The sequence below is a fragment of the Quercus lobata genome, chromosome 4, assembly GCF_001633185.2.
Source record: "Quercus lobata isolate SW786 chromosome 4, ValleyOak3.0 Primary Assembly, whole genome shotgun sequence".
Taxonomy (NCBI): domain Eukaryota; kingdom Viridiplantae; phylum Streptophyta; class Magnoliopsida; order Fagales; family Fagaceae; genus Quercus; species Quercus lobata.
In genome coordinates, this window is record NC_044907.1 from 73,585,539 (window position 1) to 73,605,588 (window position 20,050).

At 32.4% G+C, this 20,050-nt stretch overlaps 1 protein-coding gene across 11 annotated transcripts; it reads left to right on the plus strand.

Moving 5' to 3' along the window:
- The first annotated feature begins 8,130 nt into the window (after positions 1-8,130).
- On the plus strand, positions 8,131-19,175 carry LOC115987523 (receptor-like protein 35). 11 transcript variants are annotated; one of them, XR_004091119.1, is made up of 6 exons: positions 8,131-9,149; positions 9,242-11,084; positions 11,903-12,045; positions 12,415-12,479; positions 13,348-13,424; positions 14,406-16,533. XR_004091119.1 is itself a non-coding variant. In XM_031111096.1 (4 exons), exons 1-4 carry the CDS (start codon positions 8,174-8,176, stop codon positions 14,488-14,490), a joined length of 1,215 nt encoding a protein of 404 aa, XP_030966956.1. In that variant the 5' UTR covers positions 8,131-8,173; the 3' UTR covers positions 14,491-16,533. The 11 variants fall into 11 exon arrangements, 3 of the variants coding, with proteins under 3 accessions (XP_030966956.1, XP_030966955.1, XP_030966954.1); XR_004091117.1 differs by lacking the exon at positions 11,903-12,045; XR_004091123.1 differs by lacking the exon at positions 11,903-12,045 and having other exon boundaries at positions 9,242-9,330.
- Positions 19,176-20,050: the final 875 nt, after the last annotated feature.

A 20,050-nucleotide genomic window follows, 5' to 3' on the forward strand; every position in this document is an offset into this window, starting at 1 on the left:
GTCTCAACTACAACTGTTAAGCATATTGGACTTGGATGACACTTTCCACAACATATCATTATGAAATGCAGAAAAAATTTGGAGTGCACACAATGTTACTATGCATGGGAAGAAATTTCATCCTTGAATGGTAATACATTAATGATCTTTGAATTTTGTATACAAATAATAATCAATGAAATTTACATCTAAAATAAGTTGGACTTTTGGCAGGGAGAAAATTGGTGTCTAGCGAATGAAGCTATAGCTGATCAAAATGGACTATATTCTTATCTTGACTTGTTCCATGTACAAGACTTAAAATTCAATGCATGGCGTATAAGAGTTGAACATCTTATCTAAAGCCCATGCTTTGAAAGCTTGAGAAAAATATCAATTTAAACCAACACAAAATAAGAAATTATAAAGGGTTTTTTTTTTTAAAAAAAAAAAAAGGCTTGTCAAAAATAACTAAAATTTAATCTATGCTTCAATTCTTATAAGGATGAACACTAGCAATGGCCTTTTTTTCTTTTTTAAAGAAAAAGAAAATCTATGCTTATTTTGTTTGTATGATAAAGTCACTTGTTCCATTTTTACTTATCTTATTATCACTGACAGAGCTGCAAAAGTAACAACCTGGAAAACATGTTACTAATATCTTTCAGTATATATGGATCATAAAATAAGCAAATTTAAAGACAAACAACCACTGTGAGAGGAATTAATTGTTAAGTGTTTGATATCCGGAGGGATTGTTAATAATCACATTTTTTATTAACAATCATTTCACTTATTCACTTGTAAAGCACATGACTTTTGGAACTAATCACACTAGACTTTTCAATAGCTAGCTATAGCAATTTAACAACATCAAACAAACTCATTGTATACATTGCAAATTCCAATATCACCTATTTCATCAAAGGAATGTTGAATTGTTTAAACTAGTAATGATTAGAAAAGATTATAGGCCAGGGCATCACATATTTCAATTAACTTGGATGACAATTTCCACAGTATCTTATCAGATGGAGAAAAAGAATGTAGTATATTTAATGCTTTAGTGTGCGTGGGAAGGAATTTGATCATAGCTAGATCTTTTACGAGAAAATTGTGCTAGCATAAGGAAGACTTCCGAGATATAGGCACTAATAAGAAAATCAATATCTTAGATTTTGACACCTTTTTAAAAAAAAAAAAAAAAATTCAGCAGTTACAATCAATAAGGAGATTTAAACTTTGGTTGTCTCTAACTTTCTATTAGAAACACTAGAAAATGCCAGTTGAGCAACAGAGTTCTTAGCTAGGTTTGACATTTGCACATTCGTGAACTTCTGATTTTCTTGATGATAAATTAACATTGTGCTCTACAATTTTAAAGTTCATGCCCATCCAATACATAATAAACACTAGCTTGTAGCGTTATGCATATTCATGGAATACATTTACAAATATGCATAACAAAATGCATATTAAAGTTTTACCAAATTTATATACAACGTATATAATGTTTGTATATTTGAAAATATAACATATAAGTTTATTTAAAACAAATAAAAAATCATTTCAATTGTTATCAATGAAAATGTATTTTCATATTTTATATAAAAATAATCATTTCATCTAATTGCATATTTTAGAATGTACTTATGCATATGCATGAGTTTACAAGTCATTACTCCTTATTGGAACTATAAAAACCAGGCCAAATTGAACTAATTCTAAATCTCAAAATGTGAATTATCATTAATTGAGTAATGTGCTAAGTCTGTCAACCAGTAAAAGCAAGTAACATCTTACCACCTAGAAATTGTGAAAATATTATGAAAATGTTGTACACATAACTTTTCTCTTAAAGATTGTTAAATTTTGAATGACTAATCAAATTTCCGTCTAAAATAAGTTGCGCTTTCACAAGTTAGAAAATTGATATATGTAACCAAATGAACCTAGGGCCCATAAACAAGACTTACATAGTCAATCCCTAACTTATGGTAGAAATTTAAAGAGAAATGCTATGTACACATAACAAAATATTTTCATAATAAATTCTAAGTTGTAGGCTGTTATTGCCTTACTGGTTTTTGTTAAAGAGCAAAAAATTAATTTCAATAGTGAGTTTAAATTAGAACCAGTAACAACTTACCATATAAGATTTGTTGTGAAAATATTGTGAACATAACACTTCTTAAATTAAAAGCAACAAAAACGGATTAAGCTCAGATCATAGTTGTGAAAACATGAATCGTATTGTGAATCGATTTTTTATTTTTTTGTATTGTGTATCGTAAAATACACAAATACTTAATAAAATTTATAAAAAATTATAGATATACATATATAAAGGGTATATTCATTATAAATTTTGAGTATATTCAACTAATGACCAATTTATTAATCAATAATAATAGGGATTTGTTGTGTTAATTCATCCTGCAGTTTTATGGTGTGGCACCTTTAGATCCCTTCCCTGCATACAAAGTATCTCATGATATCAACATAAAAATGAACATTGGCTTCTCAAAGGTAGTCATGAAGGGATTCACTTATGATTTTTGCATTTATTAGATAAAACAATAAGAAGAAAAGATAAAATTTTTAAATGAAAATAACCACTCATTCTTTATCTTTTTTCTTCTCTATAGACCACGAAATATTTATCACAAATTTTGTAAACAGGTAAACATAGTGGGATTTATAACTAATGACGAATCAAAATACCGTCTAAAATACAATGCACCTTTTGTTTTAAGTTTAGAAAATTGATATGAATCCAAATGAATCTAAATAAGGGCCCCAAAAATATGGTGGGTCCTCATCTACGACTAACAATCAATGCTTGTCACCAAATTTGTGGTAACATCAATAAACAAATCCACATTGTCTATACGGTAACAAATTCCAATATCTCCTATTGCATCGGTGTAATATTGAATGCGCATAAACTATAGATCTTTTCTTAAAGAGTTGTTCCCAGCACGAGCAAGAATTCCAGGATACAAACACTAACTAGAAAATCAAGGTTTCTTTTTTCCTTCAGTTTTTGACACTTAAATGTATAAACTACAGATTTTCTTGATGATAAAATTAACACTCTGCTCCACTGTTCCTGCATTTCAAGAGTCTGTTTGGGTAAAAATGCAATTTTTTTTCTACTTTATGCTTTTTGTCTCAAATTTTTTAAAATTATCTAACTTAATTTTTTTTTTCAAATAAACTAGTTTTTAATTTTTTGTCATACATTTAACATAAAAATTACCAAAAAATATATCTTTTGATAAACACTATAAAAATAAGCTACTACAAATGGACAATAAACGAACACCAAAGCTCAACTCAATATGCTTGACTCATGCACAATAAATATTGATGGATTCAGATCCTCTAGATTTCTTAGGATACTCTACAATGTAGAGTTCTTTAAATCTCAACATTTCTTTTAAAATAAATGTTTAAGATGTTGCCATGTTATCGATTCATAAATACAACTCTAAATTAGTCTTAAAATACAAAAAAGTACACTTAATGTATAGTAAAGGTTGACGTTAGAAGCTTAACACCATTCAACTTCTTTTTTTAAATTGTCTTTTTCCATAAAATTGCCAACTCAAAAAAAAAAAAAAAAAAAAATCCTTGCGTCAATTGATGATTTACGAGAAATGAATATTAATATTAACATTTAATAAGAAATGAACCAATGAGGTCAAGCCGTCAAGGTGGACTCCCAAGCCAGAGCAAGTCTTAATACTAGGTTTATCTTCAACATTGGGATGGTTAATCCTCCCAAGGATGAAACAAGTTAGAATAACAAGCTTGAGCAATTCTCTTCAAATGGAGATGCAAACGCTTTTTACTGGTTCAAGAATCTAGAACCAACTTTAAAGATCTTGTTGCCAACAACGCTAGATGCAAGATATACCCTTGAAAAAAGCATTTGATGAAAAATGATTGGGTTGTTATTTAGTTTTTAAAGATAGAAACGTGGAGATAAATGCTTAAGTTATAATGATCATTGTTTTTGGGTTGATAATTTTTCTGAAAGAAGAAGTAACAGAGATAAGTCCATAATTTAAAAAATAAATAAATAAATAAAAATTTGAGTGATAAGTCTAGAAGTTGAAAGGCGTTTAGGATAAATAGGAATATTTATGTGTTTTGAAAGACTAATTTAAGATTGTATAAGTGAATTGATGTGTCACCATCTTAACCATTTATTTTAATAGAAATATTGAGATTTTAAGAATTTTACATTGTAAAGTACTCTAGGAAATCTAGAAGATCTGAATCCTCATCTATGTGCCTTGAATTCTTACAAGTTACAACCAAGACTAGGCAGCATTTTTGAAGTTAATGTTTTTGAATAAATATTGAGTGCTAGAGATTATCTTACAGCAGTAATAACGCCACTCAGTCTTACAATTAATATTTAAGCCTTTTTGGATATACACCTTTAAAAACATTTTCCCATCTCCCCGTGTGTGTGTTAAAAATATTTAGTATTCTAAAAAAAAAAAGTCTTACAATTAATATGAAGAAATGGTTCCAATATTCTCAAGTCCAACAAAATCCTGAATTAAGTTAATTCTTGGTCAAGCCATATTATTTGGATAAAGCCCTTCATAAGATTTTGTTTGGAATTTCACCTATTCAGTCCAGCAAGTTTTGTGTGGAACTCATTGAAATCCTTCATTAATTGGCTATCTGCATTAAGGTAAACTTGCAGCTCCTTCTCTACGCACTTTCAAAACGACATGCACTTTGATTTCAAAAAATCTTTTTATTTTTTTATTTTTAAATGACGCACTTTCAAAAAGTAAAGAGTAAAAACGACTTTATTTCTATCCAAAAAAAAAAAAAAAAAATAGTGGAAAGAGACTGGATGAAAAAATAAAAAAGGATGTGCAAGTTTGTAGAGTCAAACTTTATAAGTTTGAACACAAACTTCATGCCTTGCATTTAACCAATTGACAATTACACGCTTAGGTCTATTTCACCTTTTAGAAAATTGCCCCAAGCTTTACGCACAATTTTTCCACCCCCCCTTCTCCTTCTCCTTCTTTTATTTATTTGTAACCACGTTGCTCTTTTTCTTTTTTATTATAAATTTTGAACCAATGTTACCAATCTTAATTCTTGTTTTTATAATTATTTGTAACCATTAAACACGAACCTTATGGGACTTTTCTACACTTTCTTATGATGTTTTTTTTTTTTTTTTTTTTTTTTTTTTTGAGAATGAACTTCTTATGATGTTGATATTACAGTATGCCTTAAGGAAGCTTTCGAACTAGCTAGCTAAAGTGAGCGTTTGGTTTCAGCTGAAACCAATGTTCACGTTTTATTTTCACGTTTCCGTCCTTTTTTTTTTTTTTTCAATGCATGAACAGTAAATTTACTGTGCAGAGACAAAATTACTGTTTGTGCACTGTAGCAGTACTGTTCACACATTAAAAATATTAAAAATGGGTCACACGGTACTTTTCACACATTTAAAAATTATTTTGCTACAGTGTTTTCAGTTTTCAGTTTCAGCAACAATAAGTTCAATCCAAATGGAGCAAAAATCATAATCTCATGGTTATCAAAAAAAAAAAAAAATCCTATTGTCATAAATATACATGTTTGCTGTAGACTTCCTCGTCTTTGGCAATAGTAAAAACAAAAAAAAATCATAGCAACAATATATGAAAACATTGAAAAAGGGGGAAATGTAATGCTCAGTAATTGCAATTTCTATAAACTTTCTATGTGATGGCGTTGGAGATGTGCATAGCAACTAACAAGATTGATGGTGTATGTGGCTAGACCCAAAAGAGAAAAAGAAAAAGGCAAGCAGTGTGAGTAATACTCACTGAGAGTTTGAAATCTAAATGCAATTAATTGTTTAGGTTTTTTTGTTAAAAAAAATAAGTAACGGGTCCTACCTAAGCATGACCATAGTAACATCTTATAATATTTGTTAAAGTTATGCATAATGTAACTTGAACCGAATCCTCACACACACACATACACACACATATATATATATATACACACACACACAAACCACATGCCACATGCCACCTGTCCATTTTAATTCTTAATTTTAGTGTACAATAATAATATTTATTCAACTAGATAAAACCACTTCAATTTTAAATGGAAAATTTAGCACTCCAACGATTTTTAAAAGAAATTTTTTTCTTAAAAGAGGAGCAATCTAATGCAATTTTGTGGTCTTAATATTTCAAATTAGTTGTCAGTTTCTGCCTTTCTGGACTCAATTAGCAATTATTAAAATATAATAATTAATCTGATGAGATATATGGAGGTTCCTGGAAAGTGTAAAGTATAAGAACGTGTACAAGATTTACAATTTCATGTCACATCACACGTGACTCGAAATTAACTATTTTAAAAAATAAAAAATTAAAGAAAGGTGGAAGACTTCTGTTGACCACGTACAAATTCCTAGTTATAAAGACCATGTTGCTTCTTTTTTTTTTTTTTTTTGAGAAACTGTTGCTCCTTTTTTTTAATTATAAATTTTGAACCAATCTTAATTCTTGTTTTTAGCATTATTTGTAACCTTTTGCTCAAAGATTGCAATGGCTTTTATTACAAACAAAGGAAACGTGTATCATTTAATTAATCAAATAATTAAAAAAACTCGCACCTACCCAAAAAATATATATATTTAGCAAAAAAAAAAAAAGGTGCTAGTATGTGAAATCAAACTTTATAGCATGAAGTTTGAACACAAATACTTGTTTAGGCCTACTTTACCTTTTTGGGCACAATTTTTCCGTTATTTTCTTATTATTTGTGTATCTAAGTAAGAAATCTTAATTTTTGAATAAATAAAATAAAATGTGAATAATAATTAAGTGATATTTTTGGATAAAAATGTCTATATATTGGGTCAGTTGCATTACTATGTAGCTTTAAACCTCCACGCTATAGGGACCTTAATTTCTTGGTGTCACTGTTAAAGATCTATTTGATAATAATAAAAAAAAACTAGTGGAATCTATAATGCTTTTGGACAATCTTTAATAGTAGTAGATGATTTTAGAAATGTATTTAACTAATCAAACAATTAAAAAGTTTGCGCACTTTGATTTAAAAAAAACAATGATATGCACTTTCAAAAGGTAAAAGGTTGTTTGGTATACGTGTTTAAATACATGTTTTAGTTTTTAAATATTATTACATATATTTTTACATTTTTTTTACTTACACTATTTTAAAAAAAATTAAAAATTATTATTTAAAAACACATACAAAATGACCCTAAGATTTCAAAGTGTAAAAAAAAAAAAAAAAAAAGACTTTGGCGCGGAGAAAAAACTGTGCAAGTTTCTAAAATCAAACTTTTTAAGTGTCAACACAAACCTCCTACCTTCCACCAATTTACACGCTCTGACCACTTTAATTTTTATCAATTTCCCAACAAGAAGTGACGGTGACCTCCACATCTTTATCAGACTTTGGCATGACTCTTGAAAATATCATTTATTTATTAACAAATGAGAATATTGTACATTATTATTTTAAATTAAAAAAAAAAATATATATATATATATAACTTTTCAAAACCAAATTTTTGACTCCACCGACTTGTCTATTTTAATTCTTAATTTTAGTACACAATAATAATATTTACTCAGCTAGATATAAAACCACTTCAATTTCAAATGAAATATTTAGAGGGTGTTTAAGAGAGGAGTTTGAGTTATATCATTTGGGTGTTTTTGATATACGTGTAAGAAAAAAATATGAAAATATGTATAATATTATTTAAAATGTGAAAAAAATTACTAAAACTCATTTTCCAACCAGGGCCTTAGTGCTCCAACGATTTTTAAAAGAATTATTTTCTTAAAATAAAAGCAATCTAATGCAATTTTGTGGTCCTAATATTTCAAATTAATTGCCAGTTTCTGGTCTCAATTACCAATTACTAAAATATTATAATTAATATACGGAAGTTCCTAGAAAATTTAAAATATGAGAACATGTACAAGTTGTACAATTCACGTCACCTCACACATGACGTGAAATTAACTTTATTTTTTAAATAAAGGAAAGGTAGAAGACTTCAGTTGACTTGTCAGCATATATATAATATTCCATCCCCTACCTTCCTTATAACATCATCAGAAATACTACACCATTTTCAGAGTTTTGTTTCTGTTGAATTGGGTATCAAATGGGGCGTTCAACTTGGAAGTATCAAGTCTTCTTTTTGTTCTCTTTGATCTTGCATTCTCAACTTCCCTTTCCATCGTCTCTCTCTTCTTCCTTGTCTTCAATGCCACCATGCTCTGCTCTACTCCATTTTAGTAAGTCTTTTTCTCTTGACCAACGTGTTTCTGCCTCAAATACTTATCCTAAAACAGCCAGTTGGCGGGAGGATAAGCACTGTTGCAGTTGGGATGGGGTCGAGTGTGACAAAAACAAAAGCCATGTGGTTGGCCTGGACCTTACTTCCAGCTGGCTTATGGGCCACATTCATTCCAACGGTACCCTGTTTTTTCTTCCCAATCTCAGGAGGTTGAACCTCGCTGACAATCACTTCCGTGGCTCCCTAATTCCTTCTGAGTTTGGCAACTTTAAGAGTTTGACTTATCTCAACCTTTCTTTTTCCGTATTTTCTGGCCAAATCCCGTTTGAAATCTCTCAGTTGTCTTCACTGGTTTCACTTGATCTTTCTAAGAATGGGCTCTTAATCAAAGCTCCAGTCTGGAAAAGAGTCATTGGTAACCTAACTCAGTTAAGGGAACTTATTCTGGATAGGACAAATATGTCCTCAATTAGAACTAATTCTTTGATGAATCTATCCTCCTCTTTGACAACTCTTAGTCTCCGTTACTGTGACTTGCGGGGAAAACTCGAAAATAACATCCTCTGCCTTCCCAGTATACAAACCCTTGATCTTTCTGAGAATTGGTTATCAATCGAAGCTCCAGTATGGAAAAGTGTCATTGGTAACCTAACTCAGTTAAGGGAACTTCTTCTGGGTGGGACAAATATGTCCTCAATTAGACCTAATTCTTTGACGAATCTATCCTCCTCTTTGACAACTCTTAGTCTCCATTACTGTGACTTGCGGGGAAAACTTGAAGATAACATCCTCTGCCTTCCCAGTATACAAACCCTTGATTTGTCAGATTATAGTTTTAACGGTGAGATTTTATTACCACTTTTAAATTTTAGGTAGTTTTGGCTGACGCATCAAATTAACAATTTTTTAATTATTGGTGAATATTTTGAACAGGTCTGTTGCCGTCATCACTATTCAACTTGCCGAATCTCTCAACTTTAGACCTTGGGTACAATCAACTTGTTGGTCCCCTTCCTAGTCATGTAAGTGGTTTGAATCTAATTGTTCTCTCTTTAAGTTCAAATTTCCTAAATGGAACACTGCCATCTTGGTTGTTCAGTATGCCATCTTTGGAGACTTTGTATCTTGATCGTAATCAATTCTTTGGTGAGATTGGTGAATTCAAGTACAATTCATTGAAGAATCTTGATTTGGGTTATAATAAGCTACATGGCTCTATACCTAGGTCAGTATCTAGACTTGTGAACCTTACTATCCTATCTCTCCCATCAAATAACTTGAGTATTATGTTGGGGTCTAAAATGTTTTCAAAGTTCAAAAATCTTGAGACTCTTGATTTGTCAAATAACTCAGTTAGCATCAATAATAATGCTGCCTATGCCCTGCCCAATCTTCAATATTTGAACTTGGCTTACTCCAATATCAGTGAATTCCCAAGATGGTTGGGGGATGTGGGGAATAATTCATTATATTATGTTGATCTTCGTAACAATTTGCTACAAGGACAATTTCCCACTCTAAATTCTTCCAATTTGCAATTCATCTTTTTCTCCAATAACAATTTAACGGGAGAAATCCCTTCTTTAATTTGCGATGCAATTCACCTTGGAGTTCTAGACTTGTCTCATAACAACTTAAGTGGCATGATTCCTAAGTGTTTGGTAAACTCTACTTCCCTCTCGGTCTTGGATTTGCGAATGAATAGCCTTCATGGTACCATTCCTACAACATTTGTGATCAGAAATAATTTTAGGACTATTAACCTTAATGGCAATCAATTGGAAGGGCCATTACCACCATCTTTGGCAAATTGTAGGGACTTGGAAATTCTAGATCTTGGAAACAATAAGATAAATGGAGTCTTCCCTTATTGGTTGGGAAGTCTTTATAAATTGCAAGTTCTTGTCATAAGATCAAATAGATTTCAAGGTCGTATAGGCAATCCTAAAACCAAATTTCCTTTCCCGAATTTGCGAATCATAGACATCTCTAACAATCAGTTTAATGGTCCTTTGCCAATAAAATATTTCAAATATTTGAAAGCCATGAAGATTGTGGAAGAAAGTGAAGTTGCATCGAAATATATGGGAGAAAATTATTATCAAGATTCATTGAATATCATGATGAAAGGGCATTATATTGAGATGGAGAGAGTCCTAACCATCTTAACAAGCATTGATTTTTCAAACAATAGTTTCAGAGGAGAGATGCCAAAGATAATTGGAAGGCTTAAATCACTCAAGGGGCTCAACTTTTCTTACAATAACCTTATAGGTTATATTCCATCATCAATTGGAAATTTGACCAATCTTGAATGGTTGGACCTCTCTTTCAACAAGCTCGGTGGGGAGATTCCTAGTCAATTGACAGATCTAACATCGCTTGAAGTCTTAAATCTATAACATAACCAACTCACAGGACACATACCTTCAGGAAATCAATTCAATACATTCAACAATAATTCGTACACCGAAAACTTGGGATTGTGTGGGTTTCCATTGTCAAGAACATGCGACAACAATGAGGCAAAGCAACCACCACCACCTACCTTGCAACAAGATGAAAATTTAGAGCATGAAAATGGGTTTGGTTGGCAAGCTGTATCCATAGGTTACGCAAGTGGAACAATATTCGGAATGTTTATGGGATATCTTATGTTTAAAATTGGAAAACCAAAGTGCCTTGTGAGGATGGTCAAATTAGAGCAGCATATCATGCTTAGAAGATTGAAGAAGAATGCCCACAAACGTGGTGGAAGAAGATAACTGTTTCTATGGTATGTGATGTTTTTATTTTTGAGACTTTAGAATGAATCTCTATACCTGAAAACATAAAAGTTTCTATTATTATTAGCAACTGTGAATTTTTTTTCCTGTCCCTTTGAATTATAGTTATGTATCTTGGATATCTTATGGATTTACCTTCTTATTTAATTTCTTTGGGTGTAATTTAGATGCCATGGATAGTATGCGGCAAATGGGGCTTGAATACTTGTATGCTATTTAAGAAGATATAATATGGTTATGATGATGGCTGTTATTTCTAGTCTTCTACAAAATGGTGCATTCTGGTGTCTTGATGTAGTCACAACTGTTGGTTTGTTCACAAGGATCATCCCTTTGTTGTATTTCTATTTCCTATGTAGGTTTATTATTTTTTTTTTTTAAGGATAGGCAGACTTAGTCTATTGGCCTGATTTAAGGTGACTGCTTGTATTTTTTGTGCATACAAAGGGTTCCTCTGTCTGGTGTATTTCCCTTTAAGGCTCTGTGTACTCTAGTTTGTATTTAATAAAATTGATTGATACATCAAAAAAAATTTGTTCATATCGTAACCAATGATTGGTTTAAAATATCAAGCTTGTGTAATGTTAATTTTGTATGTGAATATTAACCCTGCCAATAATACTCATTAATTTACTTAATCAATTTAGACAATTTCAAATTTTTTTTTTATTGATAATTTTAGACAATTCTATGTTAGCTCGTGAGACTATACTACTTTGTATGAATGTTTTTTTTATTTATGCATAAATTACTATTCAATAAATGCCATTTTTTATTTGTTTATTTTTATTTTATCAATGTTTACTAGGCTATGGTGGAATAACTTTAGCACTGGTAATTATAGACTGAGGCCCTTAGACTTTTGTGCCCGCCTGCCTAGAGATTTCTTTCTGCTCCCTTGAGGAGAAAAACAAGTGAGGATTTCAATGGATTCGACTTAGCCTTGGGCAGGTCAGATATGTGTTTTGTCTTAACCTTTGTAAATGATGGATTTCATTTGGGTTCAACTTCAACGGAACATGACTTTGTAATTATGACTCGAAATTCAATTTCTTTCCACCATCAAAGAAAAAAAAGGACATTTTGATTGAACTTTGAAGAAATAGGCCTCAATCAAAAAATTACATTGAGATTGTTTCCTCCTTTATTGTTTCCATCCAATTTCTTTATCATTTGATGCCTTTTGTCACTCTCTTCTCCCTCTCTCTCTCTCTCTCTCTCAAAATTAAGAGGCTCATCCATAGTTAAATTATTAACATAGACTTTTCAATTACTCAAGTATTTATTTTGTTTTAATTGATTTTTATTTTTCTAATGCAGTTAATTGTGATAGTTGGTGTTGGAGTTTGTATTAGGTCCAAAATTTCCTCCACCTTGGATGGGAGGTCAGTCTAGTTTTCATTATTGGATAGTAGGTTTTCATATGTATATTTTATTGATTTGATTAGTCTACTTATGATGCATATTTTCTGCTTACCTTATCAAGCATGTGTACTTACTATAGTCAAGAATAATTCTGCAACAGTTAATTTCCTAGTTCCAGTCATTCTTTTTTAATCAAATGATTTCTTATTTTAAAAATTGATATGTACCAAACACAGAATCTTGAATTTTTTAGAAAAATGTGTATCATTTTGACTTTTAAAAGCTACACTACATTTGTTTGGATGTGTACAAGATTGTTTGAGATGAGAATCATGAATGATTCGCGTTGCAACATTGCACCTTACTAGTCTATGATAGTTTACTAGGTTAGCTGACCATTTAAAAGTAGGAAATGCTGTCCAAAAGTTAAAATGGCTTGACATTTTAATGCCTTTGGTTAGGATCACTGAAACGATATAGTTTGTTAATTGGCTAAAGAGCTATTTTTCAATAATATAATCTAAAAGCATAGGTCTTTATTATTTTTTGTTCTTTTTCTATTACTTAGGAATATTTGAATTATAGTTAGGATGGCTGGGCCACAACTTCATTATTATTGGGATAGCGACTGTAGTTGCTGATATAACTGCTTTATTCCTTATGTTTTTGGAATTGATCTTTCTATTCTTTAGGATCCGCTGTCCATGTTTTTTAGCCAATTTCCTATAGCTCAAACTAAAATTTCAAAGTAGTTTTGAGTCCCATTGTTGTCAATGGAATACAAGACAAGCATTAACAGAAAAGCTCCAATTTCAAGTCAGTCTTATGCATGTAGAAAGGATACTTGGAAAATGAAAATCGGCATTTAATAGCCTCTGAATTTTGCAGAAGGTTATGAGCTAAGCATCTCAAACTTCATGGCATACTGTGAACTGAAGATTGGCTATCTAAATGAATGTTCTCAGGTATATAATATCCATAGACATTTGTCCATTTAAGAACTCACCTCAATTACACTATCTGCTTACACAACGTATTTGACGATGAAAAGAAGTATACCTTCTGTAATCCAATGCAAAAGTTCCAATTTACTTGTAGGCTGTAGCCAAGGTTTTTGTAATGAACTTTATCTGTGATTCAGGTTGGCACTATATGTTGCTTAACTTCTCAAGCCACCAAAAATATATGGACATAAACATTCTTCACAACTTAGAGAAACAAGGATTGATTGTAAATTGCTAGTACCTATCCCAATACTCTTATTAAGTGATTGGAAAAAAAAAAGATTGATTGTCTTGGCAATAAATTTTTTTTTTCAAGATTCATATAATGTGTGGTATTTTTAAAAACTGTTTGTGTGTATATATATATGATGCATCGAGCCTTGCAATTATGTTTTTGATTGACTACTTACCAATCCATGGAAATCAGAAAAATATTACTACCACATCTTGAAGCAGAGTTTGGGTGCAGATTCACACTACCTTCTAGGAAGATTTCATGTTAAATAAGAAGTGAAAAGAAAATTGTACTTGAGTCAAGCCTGTGTACTGGGTAGCAATTTTCTTTGATTTTTAATGAAAATGTTTATTTATCCAAAAAAATGGGGATTATCTATTTTCATAGAAGCTAAACGGCTGTTAGTAAATGGGAACTCAATTCCTATTAATCATGACTTTTGGCTTATTTTAATAACTGATTTTTTTTTTCTCTTTCTATGATTCAGAAGAATCCTTCTTGTCCTTTATTAGAATAAGCTCCATCCTTTAGTTCTTTTTTTTTTTTTTTAATTATTTTATTTTATTTTATTTTATAGTTGTGTTAAATAGATATCTATAGTTTTTATTATTAGGTACAATGTCCATTTTCTATAGATAAGAAAAAGTAACATTTGATTTTTTTCACTTTACGTTTCATTCTAAATACAAACTGTCAACTCTGTGCAGGTGTGGCAAGTGCATCAAGTATGAAAAAAAATACCTATCACATATTCTCACCTCCTTACATATAACACGCCTCATGCTCTTTTAATTTAGTTCCAGTATAATTTTGAAAGGAGTTCGTGCCCGTAACATGCAAGGAATTGCAATGTCTTAGATCTTCACTGCTATGTCTTAGCCTGCTCAAATTTATTGATAACTATGTGCATTATCTGACATATGAGGTAGCTATTTCCTATCCTCTAGCAAAATTTGTTTTCCACTCTTTGTGAAGATATTTCCATATTGCTAAGGCTTTTTAGTGAGACCCTTTGTCTCATAGAATGATTTCTTTTCTACATATACTGTTGTTTATCAACAAAGCTCAAGTGCTACTCCAGTTTTCTTTTGAAAGAAAGTAGGGGAAAGATGTTGGATGGAGAGATCTAATTGAAAAGTTGAGAACAATGAACAAGAAAAATGTGAGAAAGCTCCTAATCAACATGTTGAGCCCAAGAAAATTTGTGAAGATTCAACTCAATGGATTCTCTTTCTATGAGTTCTCTTTGGGGTTTATTCTTAGTAGCCAGTTTTTTCAAATGTAGTAATTGATGTGCCTATAGTATGCCACAGTAGCTCAATTTTTTATATCGTCTTCCATTGACATTCTTAAGCTAGATGAATCTTTTGTTGGTTTAATTGGGAACACAAGAAGTCCATCAAGGGCACTTAACTAGCTCCAGAATTCTACAATCCTGATTCCATTCTATAAGTGACACATATACCTCTCTCTCTCTCTCTCTCTCTTTGTTTGTGTGTCTCTTTAATCTTTCGCACTTTTTGCATCAAATTCAAGAGATAATTCAGTGCTAAGCTTTAGAGCTAAGAGGCAAGGTTGAGTAGAGTTGCAAGACAGAGCCATACTTGATTCATCTTTGCACAATGAGGTTGGAAAAGACAAATAATTGAGTTTTTTCTGATGAACAATAAATGAATATGTTCATGTAAAATAAGATTGGAGGACAAAGATTTGTCAGAATTATATTTTCTGTGTATAGAACTTTTACATTGGTCTGAATATATAGATGTTGTTACAATGAACCTAGACAAAAATATTGACAGCATAATCCCATAATTGCAGCTAGACAGAATAGTAATAGCTACCAAATCCCATAATTATTGCTAATTGGAAACCCCTTAATTGAGCTGATTGGGAATCCCTTAATTGTCTCTAATACTCCCCCTCAAGGTGGAGCGTGTACATGAGTAACGCCTAGCTTGCTGATAAGACGACGAAAAGAATCCTTACCCAAAGGTTTGGTAAAAATGTCAGCAATTTGGTCAAGGGATCGAATATGACAAGGTTGAACCAATTTGGATTGGATTTTTTGTGTACAGAACTTTTACATCGGTCTTAATATATAGATGCTGTTACAATGAACCTAGACAAAAAATTAACAGTTGCCAAATCCCATAATTACAGCTGACTGGAAACCCCTTAATTAAGCTGATTGGGGATCCCTTAATTGTCTCTAATAGTTCAACACACCATATATGTCGGGTTTGTGATTTGAATATTGTTGTTCACTTGTTTGTATCTAGGATATGTGATTCCTTAAATAGCCTTAACAAACATGAACATCTTGTGAGTTTGTATAGATTTTTATTATTGTTATGGTACTACAAAAAATTAACAGTTGCCAAATCCCATAATTACAGCTGACTGGAAACCCCTTAATTAAGCTGATTGGGAATCCCTTAATTGTCTCTAATAGTTCAACACACCATATATGTCGGGTTTGTGATTTGAATATTGTTGTTCATTTGTTTGTATCTAGGATATGTGATTCCTTAAATAGCCTTAACAAACATGAACATCTTGTGAGTTTGTATAGATTTTTATTATTGTTATGGTACTACAAAAAATTAACAGTCCATAATTACAGCTGACTAGAAACCCCTTAATTAAGCTGATTGGGAATCCCTTAATTGTCTCTAATAGTTCAACACACCATATATGTCGGGTTTGTGATTTGAATATTATCGTTCACTTGTTTGTATCTAGGATATGTGATTCCTTAAATATCCTTAACAAACATGAAAATCTTGTGAGTTTGTATAGATTTTTATTATTGTTGTGGTACTAGGTATTATAGTCCCTACTAATGTCATGGGTATAAACCAATGGTTCTAATGAGTTTGCTTTTCAATGTTCCTATCTTCATTACATTAAGAAAAGCTTGGATTGCTGAAACTTCTAATAGGTACTGAATTTCTAGTTTGGTATGAAAAAATAAATAAAATGTACAAGATAGGATGTGCTCAATAGGAATTGGAAGCTCCAGTAAAATTGCAGTGGAGATGGTTTGGTGCTCAATTTGGAAATCAAAGGTCCCTAATAAAGTTAAGATGTTTGCATGGAGAGCATGTCATAACATTCTACCTGCATGTGCCAATCTAGTGAACAGAAGGGTTCTAACGTAGCCATGATGTCCAAGCTACAAATTAAATGAGGATGACATGATGCATTAATTATGGAATTGTGAAGAGGCACAAAGAATTTGGTGCTACAGAAATGAGGTAATTAGAGCATGAATTCCTAGACTTTGTTAGAATATTTTGGCCTGTATTGGAGGAGGGTTGTGACAACACTGGAGCAATTCCTGATACTGTCATGGATGATTTGGAAGGCAAGGAATAAGTGGGTCTTTGAGCAGTCTACAAAACAGCCAAGTGTCATAGCAGGTGAGGCTATAGAATTTTGGCAGGAATTTCAAGCAATCTGCAACTCAGGTACTTCAACAACTCAAGTTGTAATAGGCCAACGTATTATCTCACACTGCATTGGAATCCTCCCTGTAAACCTATGTACAAGGAATATTTTGATGGTGCAGTTTTTGAGGATTAACATAGAACAGGAGCGGGAGTCATAATCCGGAATGAACAAGGATCAGCTCATTGAGCTTTGTGGCAAAACTTAAGGCTGCAGTCCAAACCATTTGGTTTGCTCGTGATGCTGGCATACAGTACAGAGGGGACGAGTTTTAGTGGGGAATCATATATAGCAAAACTTCAGGAACACGGAAACTACGAGTTTTGGTGGGCTAACATTGTGAAGGAAGCTAAATTTCATCTGCAACATTAACTTGTTCAGCAATGGGAAGTTAGTTTTACCAGATACTCATTTTGGCAAGATGTGCACATACTATTAAAGATTATATAACTTGGATAGAAGTGGTCGCATTATTTATTTTTGAAAGGTTGAACAATGATGTACTGGGTTTGAATGTTTCAACATGCTACTTGTTTGGTTTTCCAAAGAAAAAATGGAAGCATAAATGGAAGCATATCACATTAATTCTACTCATACAGGGGACCAATACTTTTTTTTTGCCCCCAACTAGTTCATTCTTACAATCAAAGCGGGGGGCTTCAAGCTTGCTACAACTAAATTTACAGAACCATGAACTATATATAGCTCATAATCCAATAACACAAGCAATACACAATACATTTATCTTTTTTTATTTATGCATAAATGACTGTTCAATAAATGCCAGTTAAATTTTTTTTATCAATGTTTACTAGGCTATGGTGGCATAGCTTTAGCACTAGTAATTATCATAGACTAATGCCCTTAGATCTTAGTGTTCACTGCCTATAGATTTACTTCTGTTTTCTTGAGGAGAAATATAAGTAATGCTACTAATGGATACAACAAATGTACTGACTTAGCCTTGGGAAGGCCAGATATACGTTTTGTCTTATTTGTAAATGATGGGTTTCATTTTAGGTACACAAAGCCTATTCTATACTTCAGGAAGACTACCAGGCCTCAAGGCAGGATCACCATGCTCACAATACCATTCCCCAGGAGGTTTGGAACCTAATTTGGAAAGTAAAAATCCCTCTGAAAATTGGAATCTTTGTGTGGAAAGTCATGCATGACAGTATTCCTACATTTCTAAATTTGTGTAATAGAGGGATCAATGTCCATAGTACATGCCCTCTCTGCAATTCTGAGGATAAAAGCACCACTCATCTTTTCCTCTTCTGCCCTTTTGCTAGAGCCATTTGGCATGGTTCATCATTGGGTATTCATACTTCTGAGCTAAACAATGTTTCTGTCCAAGGGTGGGTTGGGTCCTTGCTGATAAGACACAAAAGGATGGATTGGGAGTCAATGAAATACCTGCAAACTCTGTTTACTGTCTTATGGTCAATATGGAACAATAGAAGTGCTCTTAACTGCTCAAAATCTGTCTTGCAGGTACCATGAAATCTTTAACGAGGCTGATTCACTGGGCACACAGAGGCATCAGCAAAATACAGACCAAATTCCAATTGGTGGGTAGTGGCAGCTGATCGTAAAGTTAGCAGGTGCAAAAAGAAAGAGAGCTAAAAGAAGTGCTTTTGCATATGAGGCCAGAAATCTACAAGGAGAAGTGGTGTTTTGTGGTATTAGGAGCAGTGCTACTGGATCTGTTGCAGGTGCAGTTCAGGAGGCGATAGTGGAGGCAACAGTCAAAGCTAAGAACCTTGGATATCAACAAATTTTGATGTTAAGTAATTGCAAAAAGCTAGTTCAAGTAGTGGACAAGAAGCGAGCCCCAAATTGGAAAGAGAGAACTCTCATGGCAGACATGTCCTCCCTACAGCAGATGGGATTAGATTGCAGGCTGATTTTTGTTTCTAAGGTTATCCTTAACTATGTATGGTTGTTAGCTGTTTTAGCTACAAAAGAGCCAACTTACTACTGCTGGACGACTATGGAACATGATGTAAATGTTACTTATGGTTTATGCCTTTTTTGAATGGTATCAAAAAAAAAAAAAAAAAAAAAAAACCTTCAATGAAGTATGATTTTGAAGAAATATGCCTACATCAAAAAATTACACTGAGACTGTTTTCTCCTCGCTCTTCTTCGTCTCGACCTTGGCGGTCGAGTCCACATGGTCTTGTTCATTGATCGTATTGTACTTTTTCTTTAGAGCAGCAACTCACCGGAGCTCGAACGCAGCATCGGCAATGGAGTGGTACTTCTGCATTTGGAGCATTGGGATCCAGTTCAACCTCTGGTGGTGTATTGTAGCGAACACCGCGTCATATTCCGACAACGCCACCCCTTCGACTCCGGCACCAGCCAACTGAGTTAGGTGCGCGCACAGCGCGTCGATGATTGCATTCGTCGCCACAAACTCCCCACGGTACCATGTGAGAATCGCGTCTCGAGCGAACGAGTTCGATATCATCATCGGATTCTGCATCTAAGAAGGCGTAGATGCACCATGGATAATTATCATTTCTTTCATATTTGGACTCTGTTTGGTTACCAAGAAAATCATAATGCTGCTTTTCATTAGTTTAGTCCAAATTTTTTATTATTAAAAACTATTTGACTTTAAAAAAAAAAAAAAATTTGTGTTTGATTTGTGAGTAATATTCTGTTTGGCTATGGAGAAAATGCTGGAAAAGATGAAGAGAATTGGATTTTGAGTTTCAAATGTTCTCTTAACGTATTTCTTTAATATTTTGACTCTGTTTGGTTATCGAGAAAATCATAGGATGGTTAATTTTCATTCGTTTAGTCTAGATTTTCTATTATTATAAACTATGTTTTATTCTTCTTCTTCTTCTTCTTCTTCTTCTTCTTCTTTTTTAGTTATTTTTTA

What these genes read in the sequence shown, in the direction of transcription:
- LOC115987523 (XM_031111094.1), top strand. Translation starts at nt 8,174, where the DNA reads ATGGGGCGTTCAACTTGGAAGTATCAAGTCTTCTTTTTGTTCTCTTTG. An exon ending in GTCAGATTATAGTTTTAACG is followed by an intron (nt 9,150 to 9,241) that starts GTGAGATTTTAT and finishes TATTTTGAACAG; the next exon opens with GTCTGTTGCCGTCATCACTA.